Source organism: Aquarana catesbeiana, linkage group LG11 (assembly GCF_042186555.1).
Source record: "Aquarana catesbeiana isolate 2022-GZ linkage group LG11, ASM4218655v1, whole genome shotgun sequence".
Lineage (NCBI taxonomy): Eukaryota > Metazoa > Chordata > Amphibia > Anura > Ranidae > Aquarana > Aquarana catesbeiana.
This window is the reverse complement of record NC_133334.1, coordinates 27,289,230-27,309,020: the sequence shown is the minus strand read 5'-3', so window position 1 is coordinate 27,309,020 and position 19,791 is coordinate 27,289,230. Positions and strand designations below refer to the sequence as shown.

At 45.2% G+C, this 19,791-nt stretch overlaps 1 protein-coding gene across 2 annotated transcripts in view; it reads left to right on the top strand.

Annotated features, from left to right (window-relative positions):
- The window catches only part of SPTY2D1 (SPT2 chromatin protein domain containing 1), a 39,727-nt gene extending 23,095 nt beyond the window's left edge, over positions 1-16,632 (top strand). For both annotated transcript variants that reach the window (XM_073604120.1, XM_073604121.1), the window contains 5 exons: positions 3,849-3,963; positions 5,978-7,996; positions 10,949-11,111; positions 12,804-12,881; positions 14,358-16,632. In XM_073604120.1, coding sequence (XP_073460221.1) covers positions 3,849-3,963; positions 5,978-7,996; positions 10,949-11,111; positions 12,804-12,881; positions 14,358-14,457 — 2,475 coding nt within the window. In that variant the 3' untranslated portion in view covers positions 14,458-16,632. The remainder of the gene's footprint in view (positions 1-3,848; positions 3,964-5,977; positions 7,997-10,948; positions 11,112-12,803; positions 12,882-14,357) is intronic.
- Positions 16,633-19,791: the final 3,159 nt, after the last annotated feature.

Below are 19,791 nucleotides of genomic sequence, written 5' to 3'. Positions count from 1 at the left end.
CCCTAGGCGGGTATGGCGGCTGCTGCTGTCCCCTAGGCGGGTATGGCTGGCGGCTGCTGCTGTCCCCTAGGCGGGTATGGCTGGCGGCTGCTGCTGTCCCCTAGGCGGGTATGGCTGGCGGCTGCTGCTGTCCCCTAGGCGGGTATGGCTGGCGGCTGCTGCTGTCCCCTAGGCGGGTATGGCTGGCGGCTGCTGCTGTCCCCTAGGCGGGTATGGCTGGCGGCTGCTGCTGTCCCCTAGGCGGGTATGGCTGGCGGCTGCTGCTGTCCCCTAGGCGGGTATGGCTGGCGGCTGCTGCTGTCCCCTAGGCGGGTATGGCTGGCGGCTGCTGCTGTCCCCTAGGCGGGTATGGCTGGCGGCTGCTGCTGTCCCCTAGGCGGGTATGGCTGGCGGCTGCTGCTGTCCCCTAGGCGGGTATGGCTGGCGGCTGCTGCTGTCCCCTAGGCGGGTATGGCTGGCGGCTGCTGCTGTCCCCTAGGCGGGTATGGCTGGCGGCTGCTGCTGTCCCCTAGGCGGGTATGGCTGGCGGCTGCTGCTGTCCCCTAGGCGGGTATGGCTGGCGGCTGCTGCTGTCCCCTAGGCGGGTATGGCTGGCGGCTGCTGCTGTCCCCTAGGCGGGTATGGCTGGCGGCTGCTGCTGTCCCCTAGGCGGGTATGGCTGGCGGCTGCTGCTGTCCCCTAGGCGGGTATGGCTGGCGGCTGCTGCTGTCCCCTAGGCGGGTATGGCTGGCGGCTGCTGCTGTCCCCTAGGCGGGTATGGCTGGCGGCTGCTGCTGTCCCCTAGGCGGGTATGGCTGGCGGCTGCTGCTGTCCCCTAGGCGGGTATGGCTGGCGGCTGCTGCTGTCCCCTAGGCGGGTATGGCTGGCGGCTGCTGCTGTCCCCTAGGCGGGTATGGCCGGCGGCTGCTGCTGTCCCCTAGGCGGGTATGGCCGGCGGCTGCTGCTGTCCCCTAGGCGGGTATGGCCGGCGGCTGCTGCTGTCCCCTAGGCGGGTATGGCCGGCGGCTGCTGCTGTCCCCTAGGCGGGTATGGCCGGCGGCTGCTGCTGTCCCCTAGGCGGGTATGGCCGGCGGCTGTCAATTTTTACTGCTGTCTTGTGTCCCTGTTTGGTAACTTTACTCTCTCTCTATTTTGTTTGCCATTTTCATTGAAAGAGAAAAAGAAAATCCCATATTTTGGGTTGTCCCAAAAAAAGTAATGGAGGATAAATCTTTCAATGGGGTCACTAGTTCTGGTGACCTGGAGATCGCAAAGAAGTTCCCTTAAATTGCAGGGATTTCCTTTCACTTCCTGTTTGGCTATGGGACAGGAAGTGAAGGGAAATCTCTGCAGTGGGATACAGATAGTATAAAAAAAAAAAAAATCTGACTGGTTATAACCCTTCCTTGCTCTATCCAAAATGGGGAGTTTTGTCTGTAGTTCTACTTTGTCCAACAAGGTGACCCCTCTTGGATGTCTGACCCCTCCTCTCCTCCTGCACAATCGCAAAACTTTGTATTAACCACTTCAAGACCGCAATACACACACACACACACACACACACACACACTCATACTATGTTGCGGCTTTGAAGTGGTTTACCAGGATTATGGTTGAAGATATCAGCCATAACTCCAGTATCCTCCTCCTCCTTCTTTTTTTTTTTTTTTTTTTTTTCAGCCAGCGGCCGGCTTACTCATGAAAACGGTCTGAGCAGCTTTATGAATGCTTTTCGAATCACTGGTGTTTCTCGGGCTTGCCGGTTCGCCTGAGAAACAATCCGACGGTGCGGTGCGTAGATCCTCTTTGATCACCTCCATGGCCTTGGACCAAAGCAACATCACTTCCTGTCTAGACTGCAAGTTATTTATTTATTTTTTGATATTTTGCTTTCAAAGTTAAATAAGAGATTTGGGGTCTTTTTGCCCCCAGATATCTCCATAAAGAGGACCTCTCATCCTTATTTCTATTACAAGGGATGTTTACCGTACATTCCTTCTAATAGGAATAAAACTGATTAAAAAAATTTAAAGGGACAGTGTAAAAATGTAAAAAACAAAGGGAAAAAAAAAAAAAAGTAAAACGCCCTCTGTGCTTGTGCGTGGAACCGAACACATACATGCGATATGTAAACGGTGTTCGCACCACATATATGAGATATCGATGCAAACTTTAGAGCGAGAACAATATTTCTAGCACCAGACCTCCTCTAACTCTAAACAGGTAACCTGTAAAGGCGTTTAAAGCCTTGTCTATGGAGATTTTTAAATACCGTACTCTGTCACCATTCCACAAGTGTGTGCCATTTTAAAGCACGACATGTTGGGTATATTTACGCGGCGTAACATCTTCTTTCACATTTTACAAAATTGGGGTATATATTGTATTTTTTTGTTTCAATAAAGTGCGTATTTTTTCCAAAACAATTGCCTTTGCATAACTGCTGTGTGTATACTGTGCAACAATAACATTTGCAATGATCGCCATTTTATTCCCTAGGGTCTCTGCTAAAAAAAAAAAAAAAAAAAGTTTGTTTTTTTTTCTAGCAAAAAGTACTGTTTTAAACGTGTAACCAAAAAGTGCCAGAAAAGCCTGGTCAGCAAGTGGTTAAGTAAACTCATTCACAGAATACAGAGGAGGGGGTGGGGCTGGCAGAGCTGCATACAGATTCAAGAGATAAGGTGGGGTGCACCTTGTAGGGTTTACCTATGCCAGCAAAAGTGGCTGAATTTCTAGAGCTCAGCTTTAAAATGTACATTTCGCATGAATCGCATGTCGGTATGACTAAATCAGAATATTTGTGTTAAAGCCTTGTGGTGTGTTTTTTTTTTTTTTTCCCCCCAACTGCTTCCGGACCGCCCACCGCATATATACTGCAGCAGGGTGACCCGGCTGAGCAAAATCACGTACCTGTATGCTGTGACTGGACAGCGCAGGAGCCAATCGGCTGGTCCAGCGGCTGCGATGGCCGCCGATCGTGTGGAGGAAAGGCAGAACGGCGGTCTGGCTCCTCCCTGGTGCCCAAGCAGGCACACTCCCGACCCGCAGCTCTGTGTGTCCATTCACGCATGGAGCCGCAGCTTGGCCCCACCCCCTCTGTCTCCTGATTTGCTTACTCTGGTTGCTGCCAAATGCCAATCAGGAATGTGAGTCCCCGAGGGAGGCAAGGCTTTCGTGGACATCGCTTGATCGAGAGGGGGCTCAGGTAAGTATTGGGGGGTGGGGTGCTTTTTACCTTCATGTATAGAATGCATGGAGGTAAATAACCTTGTGCCTTTACAACCACTAAGTGACAAAAGTACATTCTTGCCATTAACTAGAAAACTGCTTCTGATATCCCACTTGTTAAAGTGATTGTAAAGTCTGTAAATGTTACACTTACCTGCACTGTGTAATGGTTTTGCACAGAGCAGCCAGGACCCTCCTACTTCTTGGGTTCATCTTCGGCTCTCCTGGCTGCTCCCTCCTCTCAAGTACCCCCACAGCAAGCAGCTTGCTATGGGGGCACCCGAGCCAAGTCACAGCACCTTGTGTCCATTCGGGCACGTAGCCCTGGTTCGGACCCGCCCCTCTCCTGATTGGCTAACTGACTTTGACAGCAGCAGGAGCCAATGGTGTCCCTGCTGTGTCCCAGCCAATCAGGAGGACAGTCCGGGATGGCCGAGGCACTCGTGGACATCGCTGGAGAGCGATGGGGCTCAGGTAAGTATTGGGGGGTGCTGGGGGGCCTGCTACACACAGAAGGCATTTTTATCTTCATGCATAGAATGCGTGAAGATTAAAAAAAACCTTCTGACTTTACAACTCCTTTAAGTTTGCACAGAGATCATTTGCTAATTTTGCTTAATTGTACTGATTGTCTTTTACAGAAGCGGTACAGCTTGGCTGTGGGCCCACCGAAGAAAGACCCAAAGGTGAAAGGGGTGCAGTCTGCTGCAGTCCGGGCGTTTCTGAGGCGGAAGGAAGAGGAGATACTCCAGAAAGGTACATGTGATTAGTCTGCCTACAAGGAAAATATTTATTCCCTTCTACTGTTGCTGGAGATCCAACTCTCTGCTTTGCGCCAAATAGAGACAGCTTTTAATATCATTTAAACTAAGTGTTCAAGCTAAAGGATTTCTAATCCATTGCATATTGCAGATATCATACACATACAAGGGCAGGGGAACTTTAGATGCAGAACATCCTTGTTTGTTTGGGTATGTGGGATTTGTGTTTTTTTTATTTATTTTTTGTTAAAGTGGTTGTAAACCCTTCATATCCCCAGTGACTGGCCTCAGGTGATGCACAGAGATGGAAAAAAAATCCTCCTACTTTAGTTTTACCTATTTATCTGCAGTCTTCTCTTCCCTACACCCCCTTCAAAAGGGCATAATCATGTTAAAATCTTTCTGCATCCTGTGAGGAGCAGAGAGGAGGGAGAGCTGCAGTTACACTGTGAAAGCTGATTGGAGGAAAGGCACACAGCAAACAGGAGCGACAGAAGGATTCAGAGCTGTGTTATGAATAGACCAGCTCCGTGCTGAGCTCTCCTCCCCTGTCACCAATTTATTTTGTGTCAAACCTTGTTAATGGGGGCTTCCAGATTCCGATAAGCCCGCAGACCCCACAACCACAGCCCAGGGTTGTGAGGAAGAGGCCCTTTTTCCCCATCAACATGGGGGACTAGGTGCTATGGGGTAGACCCTCCCCCGTGTTGAGGGCATGTGGTCTGGAATAGTTCGGGGGGGGGGCACTCACTCGTGTCATTGTCATTCCCCCCTTCCTGGCCTGCCGGGCTGCATGCTTGGGTAAGGATCTGGTGTGGATTTCGGGGGTGTCCCCCCTTAAAATCCATACCAGACCCAAAGGACCTGGTATGGATGGGGGGGGGGGAGAGGAGGAGGACCCCACGCAGTGTATTACGTTTTATTTGTCATCGCTGGCTTTTTTTTTTTTTGCGTTCAGTTGTCCGTGGGGAAGCCAGCTATTCTTCACACAGAATTTTAATCGGTCAATCATTTTTCGACCGATTCAAATGGGATTTGACTCGTTGGGCGTTCTTGAGCTTAACAGCTGAGCGATTTTTCAAGCTGAAAATTGCTCAGATGTTAACAGGGCCTTAGAGTTACAGAGGAGGTCGGGAGCTAGAATTATTGCTTTCACTCTGACGTTTGTGGCAATACCCCACTTGTGGTTTGATCGCTGTTTACATATGCATGCGGAGCGGGGGGTGCCTTACATTTTTTTTTTTTTTTTTGTTACACTGCCCCTTTTTAATACATATATATTTTTCCTAATCCACATTATTTCTATCGCAAGGGAATCGCTTGGGATAGTATGGGCTGTGACAGGCCCTCTTTATGGAGAGGTCTGGGGTCTATCAAAAAAAATATATGACCAAGATATCTCCCTACAGTACATCGCTTGACGGAAAGTGGATAATGATCTTGGCAGTTAATTAGTGTATTTATCTGAGTAGAACACGCACTTTTTTTTCCCCTTAAAATAGGGGGAAAATCGCAGGTGCGTGTTATACGCCGACAGCGTACCTTGGAGGGGAAGGAGGGGGACGAGTGCCGCTGGAAATCACTGAGCCGTCATCTCCTCTCCACTCGGCTCACACGTCACACACAGTCCCGTCTCTGCCCCTGGCATTGGACCAGTGTTCTGTCTATCACAGGAGCTGGTCCAATGCCAACGGTGGAGGCGGGACTGTGTATGTGACTGCCGACTGAGAGCCAAGTAAACAGATGTTGGCTCAGTGATTTCCTGCGAGGAGAGATGATGAGCTGTATTGATGGGCGCAGCTCAGGCTGCACTGACCCTGCAGATGGGCACTAATCAGGCTGCATTGTTGCTTACTGACCATTATTTTGCTTCAAAGTGGTTTATTTAAAAAAAAAAAAAAATTTTTCCTGAAACTTCCCTCTTAAATTGGGGTGCGTGTTATACGCCATTAAATACAGTACTTGAATTTTTGTTGGCTGTAATTGAAAACTTTTTTTTTTTTTTTCAGAACTGGAAGAACAGAGAAAGAAAGAGGAGCTTTTGGCTAAACGGAAAGAAATGAAACATGACAAGAAAGCCAGGGCCATGGCATCAAGGACAAAAGACAACTTTCATGGGTATAATGGCATTCCGATAGAAGACAAACCCAAAAAAAGCAAAAAGGACCTCGAGATGGACAACGATACAAACGACACCAACGTACAGGGTGAAAACGAGGAGTACCTGACAGAGGAAGAAATGTATGAATATTCTCAAAGTGAGTCCGAGCAAGAAGAGATTGAGGAGCCAGCGCCACCACCACCAAAAAAACAGAAACCCAACAACATCAAGAAACCTCCGTCAGCAGCCTTGAACTTTGCCGAATTGTTGAAACTTGCTGAGAAAAAACAGTTTGAGCCGGTGGAGCTGAAACCTGTGAAAAAAGATGAGGAAAGACCAAGGACGGCAGAAGAAATACGAGAACTTGAGTTTTTGCAACGGAAGAATCAAAAAGCCGAGAAGTCCATTGACAAACACTCAAAAACCCACGGACAGGTGGTGAAAGTTCATAAAAGCTCTTCAGATAAACATTCCTCTTCTAATGAACGTCATTCCGAGGACAAAAAATCAAAAAGCTCATCTCTTTCCAAAAGTGTTCCCCCTGAGAGAGTCAAAAGTGTGTCTAGTGAAGCAATTAAAAGGCATTTGGATGGGAGCCACAAATCTGAAAAGCCAATCTCCTCCAGTTCTCACAGTAAAATCTCTAAAGTTTCTTCCAATGGAAATGCCAAATCATCTTCTGGCAGGGATCATGCTGCTAGGCAGACTTCATCCTCATCCTCTTCATCCTCCTCTAAACGAGATGTAAGCATCAATGGAAAACTTCAGGGTAGCGTTCGACCAGATGGGTCAAATGTAAGTTCTGGGAAACCAACAGGGAATTCTAGTTCTAGCTCTGTAAGGCCTTCTAGTGCACCCAAGCCTTCTGGAAGTACTGTTTCTAGCACTGCTAGGCCATCTGGGTCTTCTGGCTCCACCAGGCCGTCTGGGACTTCTGGCTCCACCAGGCCGTCTGGGACTTCTGGCTCCACCAGGCCGTCTGGGACTTCTGGCTCCACCAGGCCGTCTGGGACTTCTGGCTCCACCAGGCCGTCTGGGACTTCTGGCTCCACCAGGCCGTCTGGGTCTTCTGGCTCCACCAGGCCGTCTGGGTCTTCTGGCTCCACCAGGCCGTCTGGGTCTTCTGGCTCCACCAGGCCGTCTGGGTCTTCTGGCTCCACCAGGCCGTCTGGGTCTTCTGGCTCCACCAGGCCGTCTGGGTCTTCTGGCTCCACCAGGCCGTCTGGGTCTTCTGGCTCCACCAGGCCGTCTGGGTCTTCTGGCTCCACCAGGCCGTCTGGGTCTTCTGGCTCCACCAGGCCCACTGGAGGATCAATTTCTTCATCAAACCAGCCACCGTCAAGTTCTAGTTCCTCCAAGTCTCACAGCAGCTCCGGTTCTGTTCGTCCTTCCAGTAGCTCAAGTTCAGTCAAGCCCACCAGCAATTCTGGGTCAGTTAAAAATCCTCTTAGCAGCTCTGGTGGATCACGCCCTAGCAGCGGAGGGCATTCAAGCAGCAGTTCGGGTCCAGCTCGTCCTTCTAGTGTTTCCGGATCTAGTAGACCAATCACTGGACCTCCCTCATCGAGTGCTAAACCTAAAGGTGTTCCTTCAGGAAAAGAACTGGTGCGCCCCAACGGTGGCCTACCTTTGAGTTCTCGACCTCCTGCTATTTCTGGCCCTGGAAGGCCAATGAATAATTCAGCAACAGGACTCGGGTCAAAGCCCAAATGCACTGTGGTGGCCGAAACCATTTCGTCCAAAAATTTTGTTCCTAAATCGAGCAATGGACCAGTAAATGGAATGAGACCTGGACCTCAAAATGGAATGAGACCTGGACCTCAAAATGGAATGAGACCTGGACCTCAAAATGCAATGAGACCTGGACCTCAAAATGGAATGAGACCCGGACTGCCACCTGGACAGAGACCTATGGCACGCCCTCCAGGTATTTAATGGTCGAATTTTAATGAGCTCTCATTTCTTAAGTACGTTTTTTAATGCAAGGTATAACATTTCTAAATGTAATTTAATAACCACCCGCATTGTACTGCAGACAAAGCACCGTACTGGTACATCGCTGCCTACTGGCTCCCGCCAATGATTCCCCGGCTGGGAAATGCTGATCGACCTGTGTGCATTCACTGCTAAAAGCTGTGTCGACATTCATTATTAGCACTGATTATTAGTGTCACTGGTGATGTCAGTGTCATATAGTCAGTCCCCCCCCCAGCGTCATTTAGTATGCGATTAACCACCGCACTATCGCAGTCCTATTATAAGTAATTGGTCACTGCCATTAGTAGTATAAAAGAATTCCAGTATATATACCATAGTTTTGTAGGCGCTATAACTTTCGCGCAAGCCAATCAAATACAATTGTTTGGGATTTTTTTTTTTTTAATCAAAAGCGTGTAGTAGAATACATTATGGGCAAAACATATGGAGACTTTTTTTTTATTTTTTTCTGGATATAATTTATAGCAAAAAGTAAAAAACAAATTTTTTAATTTTTTTCCAACATTTTCAGTCTTTTTTTTTTTTTTTTTTTTTGTTTGTTTGTATCGCAAAAAAAAAAAAAGTGGTGATCAAATACTATCAAAAGATAGCTCTATTTGTGTGAAATTATATAAATTTCATTTGGGTACAACGTTGCATGGCCGTGCAATTGCCAGTTAACCACTTAACATCCGCCCCATAGCAGTTTTACTGCTACAGAGCGGCTCTCCTGCGCAGGATCACATATATGTACGTGATTCTGCGTTTCCGTCTGTAGGGGGCACAGAAGCCAATCTGCGGGTGCCGGTTCCAGCTCCCACGTCCTCCTGGTGCATCTGCGGCGCCGGAAGGAAAATCACGTGTCTCCCCTCACTCTCGGCAATCATCTGGGACAAGTCACAGGTCCCAAATGATTGCCCGGCCAGCGACCACAGTGACCATGCCAGTGCCGCAGAGAGGAGGGGGAGACGAGCGGGGCTTCGCTCCCCTGCGTCGCTTGGCCCTGGGACAGGTAAGTGTCCGATTATTAAGTCAGCAGCTGCAGTCAGAATACAATAGAAGGGGAGCTCCCCACACTAACATTGCTTATGTTAGTACAACGATCTGTCCTGTTTTTTTTTTTTTTTTTTTTTATTTTTTTTTCATTTTACAGCCTGCTGGGTTGTACCATGTATGAGGCTAGGTTCACACTGCTGTAATCTGATTTTCAGTGCAATTATGTAGTGCACCTTGGATGTGGTTTGCATATTCTGTGGGGCTGGAATCGCACCAAAGTAGTACAAGATCCTTTTCCAATATCGCGTCATGATGAGTTACATTGATGTGAACGGATGCCATTGAAAACAATGTGACTTCCATTGTCATGCAATTCTGTGTGACTCATGTTGCATCTGAAATTACAGTAGTGTCAACAGATCCGAAGTCTATACAATAAACTTCAGTGGAGAGCCTACAGACCAGATCTCCATGGGATTACTACTGGAGAAGAGAGCAGGCATATTCTGCAGTAAAAAGCCTGTCTGTATTGATCGATATTGTATTGATTGATCTGACGCACAGCAGACCGCTTCAGCTCTATCAATAAACGCTAATTATGGCTTTCTACTCATGATTTGAAGTCCTGAATAAGCTTTAGTAGGGCAAACCCCATTGCCTGTGTTTCCTTTCTCCCACGGTGTCTACTGTTGCTGTGTATGGCTTTTTAATGATTTACCAATAAAGTGGATGCAGTTTTCCAGTGTGCAACCCTTTTGGATCGTTTTGCATTTGTTCCACATGGCCAGATGAGCAGTGCTTGCACCTGAATACACTGGGGGTTTAACCACTTGCCTACCGGGCACTTTTACCCCCTTCCTGCCCAGGCCAGCTTTCAGCGCTGTCACACTTTGAATGACAATTGCGAGGTCATGCAACGCTGTACCAATATGACATTTTTATCTTTTTTTTTCACACAAATAGAGCTTTCTTTTGGTGGTGTTTAATCACCACTGGGGTTTTTTTTTTATTTTTTGCTAAATAAAAAAAAAAAGACCGAAAACTTTGAAGGGCTCCTCCGATGGGCGGCCCCGGAGGGCTCCTCCGATGGGCGGCCCAGGAGGGCTCCTCCGATGGGCGGCCCCGGAGGGCTCCTCCGATGGGCGGCCCCGGAGGGCTCCTCCGATGGGCGGCCCCGGAGGGCTCCCCCGATGGGCGGCCCCGAAGATCTGTGCCCTGATTATCAGTGCAGATGTCCCCTTCCACACTAGCCGGTTACTGGCTCTTTTCTCTCGTGTGAGGTAAGGAATGCTGATAACCGGCAAGTGTGTTTACATTGTGATTGGACACAGCTGATCATGTGGTAAAGAACTACTGTGATTGGCTCTTTATCCCAATCTGTGATCAGCTGTGTCCAAAAGACACTGATCACAGAGCGCTGTGAGTGCGTGCCGCAGCGGGAGCGCGATCACGGGAGGACGTCATATTATTCTCTCCCAAAACTGGCCGACCACGCTATAGCCGTCATTTTGCTATATTGCGGTTTCTAATTGGTTAAGGGACTGTGTGCCGGACCCCCACGGAGCGGCAGCATACACATCGAGTCTCTGTATCTTTCGTTATGTAAAAGAATTGTTTCACCCTTAGCAATCGGCCTACAAGTTTCATTTTTCAGGGCAGGTCTAAAAATTATAGCAGAATCTGGTTGCTATGTGTAATATATGCAATTTATACCTACAAACACTCCTACCTAATATGTATAAAGTCTGGGGGAATGGAAGCTCTAATGAGGACCAATTATCTAATATGGCCACAAGGACCACCCTTCCCCCATCACAGTCCATCTGTGACTTGCAGAGGAAACTTTGTAAAGGAAAGGACGCACCTATTGAGGATTTGTTTGTCATTTGCTGCTTTTTCTTTGCAGGACAAAGACTGCCACCAATAACCAGTTCCTACAAGAGAAGAATCGATGATGATGATGACGAGGAGTACGACTCAGAAATGGAAGACTTTATAGATGATGGAGGAGAATCCCAAGACGAGATTTCTAAGCACATTCGGGAAATATTTGGCTATGACAGGTCAAAGTAAGTGTATCATTAGTGTCAGACAGGAATCCTGTGCTTCCTGATTGGGCACCTAAATTAAGAGACGTCTGGGAATGCAATCAAATTAACAGTCATACTCTCCTAGATGGCGCAGCACAGAACCCAGCTGCAGCTGTTCCCCGCCGGCTCTACACTGATAGCTGAGAGCGATCAAAACTGCTGATCGCTCGGTTCTCTGTCTTCACTGAGCATAGCCTGTGACTTTCACTCCTCGTCTCTCTGCTCTCCCCTCCAGCACTCACTGGAGCGCTGGGCTGTGAAGGGGGCGGGAGGGGCTGAATCCGTCTCCCAGCAGATCGCTGAGAGGCTAAGCCAGCTGCCAGCCCAGGCATTTGGGTGAATCCCGACTCTAAAGTCGGGATCTTTTCAGAGCCTGGACTGGAGTGACGTCGGCCCCCGCTGTCTGCAGAAAACAGGTCACAGGAGCGCAGCACGAAGTGCACTCATGTGAACCATAGGAGTAGGTCTGAAAGAGCTTTGGCCCTACTTCTCCTATAAATTAACTACAGTGGTGAAGTGACTGCTTGATAGTATCTGATATTGGGCGATCCTGGAATAAATTTAAACATTATCAATTTGAGATTAGTGTAAATTTTTAAAGCATAAAGTTAGCCACAAAGACAGCAATAAAACAGACATGGACAGCAACTCTAACCTTTCCTCGCTGTCTCCAAAACAAAATGACTTTTTTTGTTTTAACCACTTCAAGTTCACTACATGTACATTGCGGCTTTGAAGTGGTTTACCAGGATTATGGCTATCAGCCATAACCCCGATTTTTTGTTGTTGTTTTGTTTTTTGCAGCCAGCAGCTGGCTTTCTCATCAGTGTTCCAAGTGGCTCATGAGCCGCTTTCAGGAGCGGCGGGAGGGGACATCCCCCTCCACTCACCGGTGTTTCTCGAGCTTACCATTTCCACAGTTTTTCCCTAGAAAACATCCGACGTTGCCTCCGGCTGGCCACACAGGCGATCCAAGAGTAGATCCGCTTTGATTTCCTCTATGGCCTTGGAGGACCAGAGCAACATCATGACGTCACTTCCAGTCCAGGATGGAAGTTAAAATATATATATATATATATGTATGTGTGTGTGTGTATATGTATATATGTGTGTATGTATGTATGTGTGTGTGTGTATATATATATATATATATATATATATATATATATATATATATATATATATATATATATATATATATATATATATACACACACACGCACATATATATATATATATATATATATATATATATATATATATATATATATATATATATATATATATATATATATATATATATATATATATATATATATATATATATATATATAAATTTTGCTTTTAAAGGTAAAGACATTTGAGGTCTTTTTGACCCCCACCCCCCCCAGATATCTCCATAAAGAATAGAGAGGACCTGTCATCCTTATTTCTATTACAAGGGTTGTTTACATTCCTTCTAATAGGAATAGAATTAAAAAAAAATGAAAGGGACAGTGTAAAAAAAAAAAAGAGGGCTTATTACTTTATTAACAAAAAAAAAGTAACTAAAAAAATCTTGTACATGGTATCCTAATCTCTAATGAGCTGTAACCATGCAGAGAGTGTTGTGCTGTAGAAGCAGCGATGGGCAGAATTGGTGGACTAACACCTCATGTGTCTTTTTTTCAGATATAGGGATGAGAGTGACTATGCACTGAAATACATGGAATCTTCTTTCCGGGAACAGCAGAAGGAGGAAGCCAGGAGGTAAGTCAGCAAAGAAGCTTGGGCTTCATATGCAGCAGACTCTTTCCAGGTTTTCACCGATCTTCATAGTTACGTTTGGGGTCTTCCGGGGGCGAGGGGGGGCACCCAGCTCCTACTTCCTCCCCTGGCTCCGCAGCGCCGAAGGAAATTCGCCTCTCCCCTCTCCCTGCAATCTTCTGAAACATGTCACAGGTCCCAGAAGATTGCCCGGCCTATCACAGCATGCATGCGCAGTCCGTGCCTGGCTGGGAAACCACACAGTCAGAATGCCAGGGCTGCGGAGGGGAGGCAGAGAAGAGCGGTGCTTCGTTCGCCCGTGTCGCTGGACCGTGGGACAGGTGAGTGTCCGATTTATTAAGTCAGCAGCTACATTGCTGGGAGAGAGAACTTATATCTTGTAAGTGTGTTTAATTTTGTACAATAAATTATACTGTTTTAATACTACACTTAGAGGTGCCCCCCCCCGTTTCTTTTATATGTTTTGTAGAATTGCTGGACACTCTGAGGATGGCTGCCTCTTTTTAAATCGCCCCTTTACCGTGGTTCCACATCGCCCCTTTACCGTGGTTCCACTTTGTTTTTACTTAAAGACTGACTAATCAAATGTCCATTAATACAAACTAAGGGCATTGCCTCCTGGAGCGCCAGATACCCAATTTACCTATTCCTATTACAAGGGATGTTTACATTTCTTGTAATAAGAATAAAAGTGATTAAAAAAATAGATATAGATAGAGAAAATCTATCTATTATGTCTTGTAATGTGTTCTTTTTCTAAAGTAAAATAATCAAAAAAAGAAAAAAAAAAAAAAAAAAAAGGTTTTAAAGTGCCCTCACACTCATACATAGAAGTGAATGCATACGTAGGTTGCACCTGCATATGTAAGCGGTATTCGCACCACACATGTGAGGTATCACCGTAAACGTTCTAACAAAAGCAATAATTCCAGCACTAGATCTCCTCTGTAACTCTAAACAGGTAACCTGTAAAAAAAAAAAACAAAAAAAAAAACAAACCTTAAAGCGTTGATTATTTTTAGGTACCCAAGTTATGCACCATTCCACAAGTGTGTGCAATTTTCGGTGTAACCTCATCTTTTATATTTTACAAATAAACTGGGCTATTTAGTGTGTTTTTTATTCATTAAAATGTATTTTTTCAAAAAATATTGCATTTGAAAAATTGCTGTGCAAATACCGTGTGACATAACTAATTGCAGCGGCTGCCAGTTTATTCTATAGGGTCTCTTCCAAATAAAAAAATATATTAATAAATATATATATATTTATTATTTTTACATGTAGGAGAGAAATGCTGGAAAGGGTTAAGTGGCAGAGTGTTAACGGGCAATATAGCAGTTGGACTATTTATTGCTTATTGACTTTGCTTTTCTTAGTTCTTACAATTTTTTTTTTTTTTTTTTTTTTTTTTTATTTATTATTGTGCAATGTATAATATGTTCATTATTTTCCCAGCCTGCGGTTAGGAATCCAGGAAGATCTTGAGGAATTAAGACGAGAAGAGGAGGAATTAAAGAGAAAAGAAAAACTTGCCAAGAAGATGAAAAAGCGATAGCATCCGCTTCAACAGTCTGAACTTTACCGGGCCTCCAGGGGGAGACTGGAACCCAGACATGACATTTTCAGAAAGTTTGTTTTGAAAAAAGGAAAAAAAAAAAAAAAAAAAAAGGAGAATCCTTTATAAATGTGAGTGGTGACAAATGAAATTCTGGCTGGTTTTCAGGTGTCAGAGTTTTTCAAGTTTTTTTTTTGCTACAATGTGACAGGTGAAAACTTGGATGTGTCACCTCCCAGGAAATAGTCCGATCTCCTTTTATATTTTCTTTTTATAAATTATATATGAATTTTGTGTTCTGAGAACAGATTGGTTAATAAATTATTTATCCCAGGAATGGAAGTATAATGAACGAAGCCCCCCCCCCCCCCTTTTCCAGATGAGGAATTTTCTGTATAGATATCAGTATATTATTATATAGTGCTATCAGTCTCCAGAGTTTCATGGATTGTGTATCTGTGCAGTAAATGTAGAATATTTTATTATCGGGGATTGTGTGCAATCCTTGAAAAGTGCACTTACCACGTTATAGTTTGTTTGGTACCATCGCTTCTTAAAGGATATGTGCACTGCAAATACGAAGTGCATTTTTTATATTTGCTACCTTCCCCTGACCTAACCTATTCAGATACTAAATACTTTATTAATCCCAAAGGGAAAATGGGAAATTCCACTACCCCCTAGCCACTTACCTCCACAGAGGCAAACGTACCTCAGTCTGGTAGCTGCAACTTCCGATGGAGTTCTTCTTTAGGCTGGATTCACACCTATGGCATTTTTAGTGGTTAATGCATTTTGCAGATTTGCACTACAGAACGTGTTCCATAGGAAACCATGTTAAATTTACTGTAGTGGAAATCTGCAAAAAGCACTAAAACTGCATAGATGTGAATCCGGCCTTAAACAACATCTTTCCACACACTTTACATAGGAAAGCTGACCCAAAACGAACTATGTCCCTCACTAACCGGTGAGGCCGCTGGATGTGCGGTATAAACTGTAGCTGCGGCCACCTACCGCACTATGTTCTGGGTTCGAGCCGAGACCCGTCTCATACCTGGAACACAGAAGAGTCTACAATGTATTCTATCTATGACTACAAACCTTCCTCTGGCTGAATCAGAGGTTGTGACATCATCAGTCCGCCTCTCTGCCTCAGCCAACCAGAGAAAGCTTTGTATTCATTGATAGAACACATTGCTTGCTCTGAGCAGCTATCAATGAATACAAAGCTTCCTCTGGCTGAGTCAGAGGTTCTGACATCATCAGCCCACTTCTCTGACTCAGCCAATCAGAGGAAGTTTTGTATTCATTGATTCATTGATAGAATACATCGCTTGCTCTGAGTGCTGCTGCGGTAGACTGATCTGTGTTCCGGGTTTGAGACGGGAAGTCTCAGCTCTCACCCAGAACACAATGCGCTATGCTGTAGGTGGCCGCATCCACCTACAGTTTATACCGCACATCCAGCGGCCTCACAGGTTAGTGAGGAACATAGTTTGTTTGGGCCAGAACTATGTAAAGTGTGTGGAAAGATGGAGTTCCTTAAGTCTTCATTCTCCTGGCCATTCTGTGCATTACATCTCCATAGACTACTATGGGACCATCTCCGGCCTCAGGAGTCTGTAATGCACAGGCGCCCCTTCTAGACTTGCAGTGCTGAACCGCAGTCATCAGATGGAGGTAAGTTGTCTGTGGAGGGGGAGGAAGGGAGAAATGCATTTTTTTTTTTTTTTAAGTGCACATATCCTTTAAAAAGGCCATGAAATGTCAAACTGATTTATACTTCATATTATCTATACAAGATCTAAACATTTTTTTGAGCTCAACATTCACAACAGAACTTTGTATGTTTGTGAATGTTTAAAACTGAACCCCCCAGCCAAACCACTAAATACAGAGAAATGCATCTATGAGAGCTGCTTTACCTTCAAAAGGATTTGCATTCCTTTCCATCCAGACCCGAGACTTACACCTCTCTGCACAGCCCTACCTGGCAACAGAGGGGACCTGTGTGGTGTGTGTCACTTAAAGGTCTCTTCCCTCCCTCCCCCACACTGTCTGGCCAGCAAAAGGAGAAGCAGCAGATTGTTGAGCTCCTCCTCTGTCACTCTCTCCTCTCCTCCTGTCAGAAGCACATAATGCGAAAATAAATTTAATAATTACAGAGCTACATTCATTTGTGTCTTTTATGTCTGTACAAGTACAGCTTTAAGGGATCAAAAAAAACCCAAATTTCTGTTTTTCAATCTTTTTATTAAGCTTTCAAATGGTAATAAAACATGATAAATAAGCAAATCGAGTGCAAAAGTTGAACTGTCGGCATAATAAGAACCCGAAATGTCAAATAACCTCCATAATAATGTGAATTGCATTAATAGATCTATTCACAAATGATCCCATAAGCAGCTCTTAAAAGCTGAAATCCAGCTTTTGATATACTTGACATAGTTTTGTCCCTTGTCAAACCAAGACTTCCTGTCTCATACCCGAAACGTACTAGAGACTATCTGATCGGCACTCAGCCATTCAGAGAAAGCTATGTATCCTAGCAATGATTACAAAGCTTCCTCTGGCTGATTCAGAGGTTGTAACATCATCAAGCCCATCCCTGTCTCAGCCAATCACGAGGAAGCTTTTCATTCACTGATAGAACACATTGCTTGCGCTGAATGGCTATCGGTGAATAAAAAGCTTCCTTGTGATTGGCTGAGACAGAGACGGGCTTGATGATGTTACAACCTCTGACTCAGAATCAGAGGAAGCTTTGTATTGATTGACTGAATACATTGCTTGCTCTGAGAGGCTATCAAGGAATACAAAGCTTCCTCTGATTGGCTGGGTCAGAGAGGCTGGCTGATGTCACAACCTCTGAATCAGAGGAAGCTTTGCAATCATTGCTAGGATACATAGCTTTCTCTGAATGGCTGAGGGCCGATCAGATAGTCTCTAGTATGTTTCGGATATGAGACAGGAAGTCTTGGTTTGAACCCGGAGCACAGTGCGATATGCCAATCGGCGGAAGCTTTGTATTCATTGCCTGCCCATAAATGGATCGAATCTCGGCCAGTTCCTGCTGAACCGGCTGAGATTCAATCCATCTATGACCAGCCTAAGATGAGTATCTTTCAATTTAAGCGTTTTCCATTCTGATAAACTAATATCTGAATGTTATTAAAGCTCTTTCCTATATAATAATTGTTCTTTAAAGTCATCCCGAAAATGCAATTAGCCCCCACCCAACTTTGACATCTGTTAGCCCCCCCCACACCCCAAAACTACACTATTCCCTGAAAGTGGGACAAGCGGTCATGCGACCGATCACCAAGGTGTTTTGGCACATAATCGCTGCTGTTATGGAGGGGCAGAGCTCCTGGTGTGCTAACCCCTCCCCCTCCAACAGTGATCATGTGACCAAATCTAGAAGATCTGATCACATGACCAGCCACCACAGCACAGCAGCTCTATCTGTAGCCAGGCTTGTTACTTCGGGGGTTGCTGTTAACTTAATCTGACTTTAACCCTAGGTTCACATCTTTGCATGTGGCTGCAGGTGCGGAATCGCAGCGATACCTGCAACCACCTGCAGTGAAAAATCTCTGCTCTGCATAAACGCACGGGGCTGCCATTCATTCTAAAATTGTGGTGTGGGAACCACAGGGAAATTAGAAGGTTAAAAAAAATGCGATTTTCCCTGCGGCTGCATTCTTTGAAAAGATGCATGCACCTCCTTTTTTGCAGGTACAGCAGCCCATTTATTTGAATGGTTTTCCGTGCCCGCGCAAATGCAGCCCACACATAACGCAGATATGTGAGCCTAGGTGAAGGGAGAGGTGTTGGCTGCAGAGCGCAGGTCTTGTCGAACTTCAGGTCTGCTTCAAATTAACAAACCGACCACCTACATAAGTTCTCAATTCTTAAAGGGCTCACAACAAACACATTGGATACGTTTGAATTGCACAATTATTTCTGCCGAATGAAGACCGTACCGTTGTCCGTGATTTTACAAAATTTACCAGCAAATTCATCAATTATTTGTACAATATTTTCTATGCTGTATTTGCACAGAGCTGGGTAACGATGAAAACCCTCTGCAGGCAATTTTTTGCAAAAGCACCCCTTGCTGGCTAAAAGTTGGTACTGCACTAAATATAAAATGCAAATCGTAAATGAATTGACAAATCGGAGACACTGTATTGATGAGCTGCATTAGCAATCAGGCTTTAGTTGAATCGCCCTTTTAGGATAGTAGTCAGTGTTGGGATTATTTTATGTTTATTAGTCCCTTTTGTGAAGGGTAATTCCACCCAAAATTAATATGTTGTTCAGTGTTAATCAGTTGTTCAGTAGGATGCTCTCCTCTTTCATCACTTCATTGATTTTTCTGGTGATAAGATCCCTGTTCTTCAGGTTCCAGCTTCCTCCCTGCCAAGCTTCAGAAGTTTGATTAGGTCTCATCTTGCCTGTCTGTTAGGAAGTCCCCCCCAAAAGCCAGACAGTGGGATTGATTTACTAAAACTGGAGAGTACAAAATCTGGTGCAGCTCTGCATGGTAGCCAATCAGCTTCTAACGTCAGTTTGTTCAATTAAGCTTCGACAAAAAAAAAAAAAGCTGGCAGCTGATTGGTTTCTATGCAGAGCTGCACCAGATTTTATACTCTCCAGTTTTAGTAAATCAACCCCATTGGGACTTTGAGACACATCCACTCTAGAGTCTCACTCCTCCCAGTTGCATTCTTCTTATTAAGAAAAAACAAAACAAAAAAGCTGTTAGACCCCTTCACACTGAGGTGCTTTTTTGCTTTAAAAAAAAAAAAAAACATCTGAAACTATGTAACTAAAAGCCTCACAAAAACCTATTTCCATTAAGATCAATGAGTGCTTTCACACTGGGGCATTGCGCTTGCGGGCGGTAAAAAAAGTCCTGCAAGCAGCATGTTTGGAGTGCTTAAAGCGCCTCAAAAACGACCGTCCATTGAAATGAATGGGAAGCGCTTCAAAAGCTCATGAAAAGTGCCACAAAATGGTTCTTTTGAGTCACATGACCTTAAACAAAAACGCGCCGCAAAGGCGTTTGAAAAGCCCCGCAAAAACACCCAATGTTTTTTGGGCAGTTTTCACATGTCCCAGTGTGAAAGGGGTCTTTAAAGGGAGTTTCCTGTGTAGTTGCCTCCAGAACTTTAAAAGCATTTGTAAAGGCAATTTTATTTAATCAAAATAATAAACCTGTTATACTTGCCTGTTCTATGCAACGGTATTGCACAGAGCAGCCCTGACCCTCCTCTTCTGGGGTTCTCTGGCGATCTTAGCTCCTCTTCTTCTGTATCTACCCCC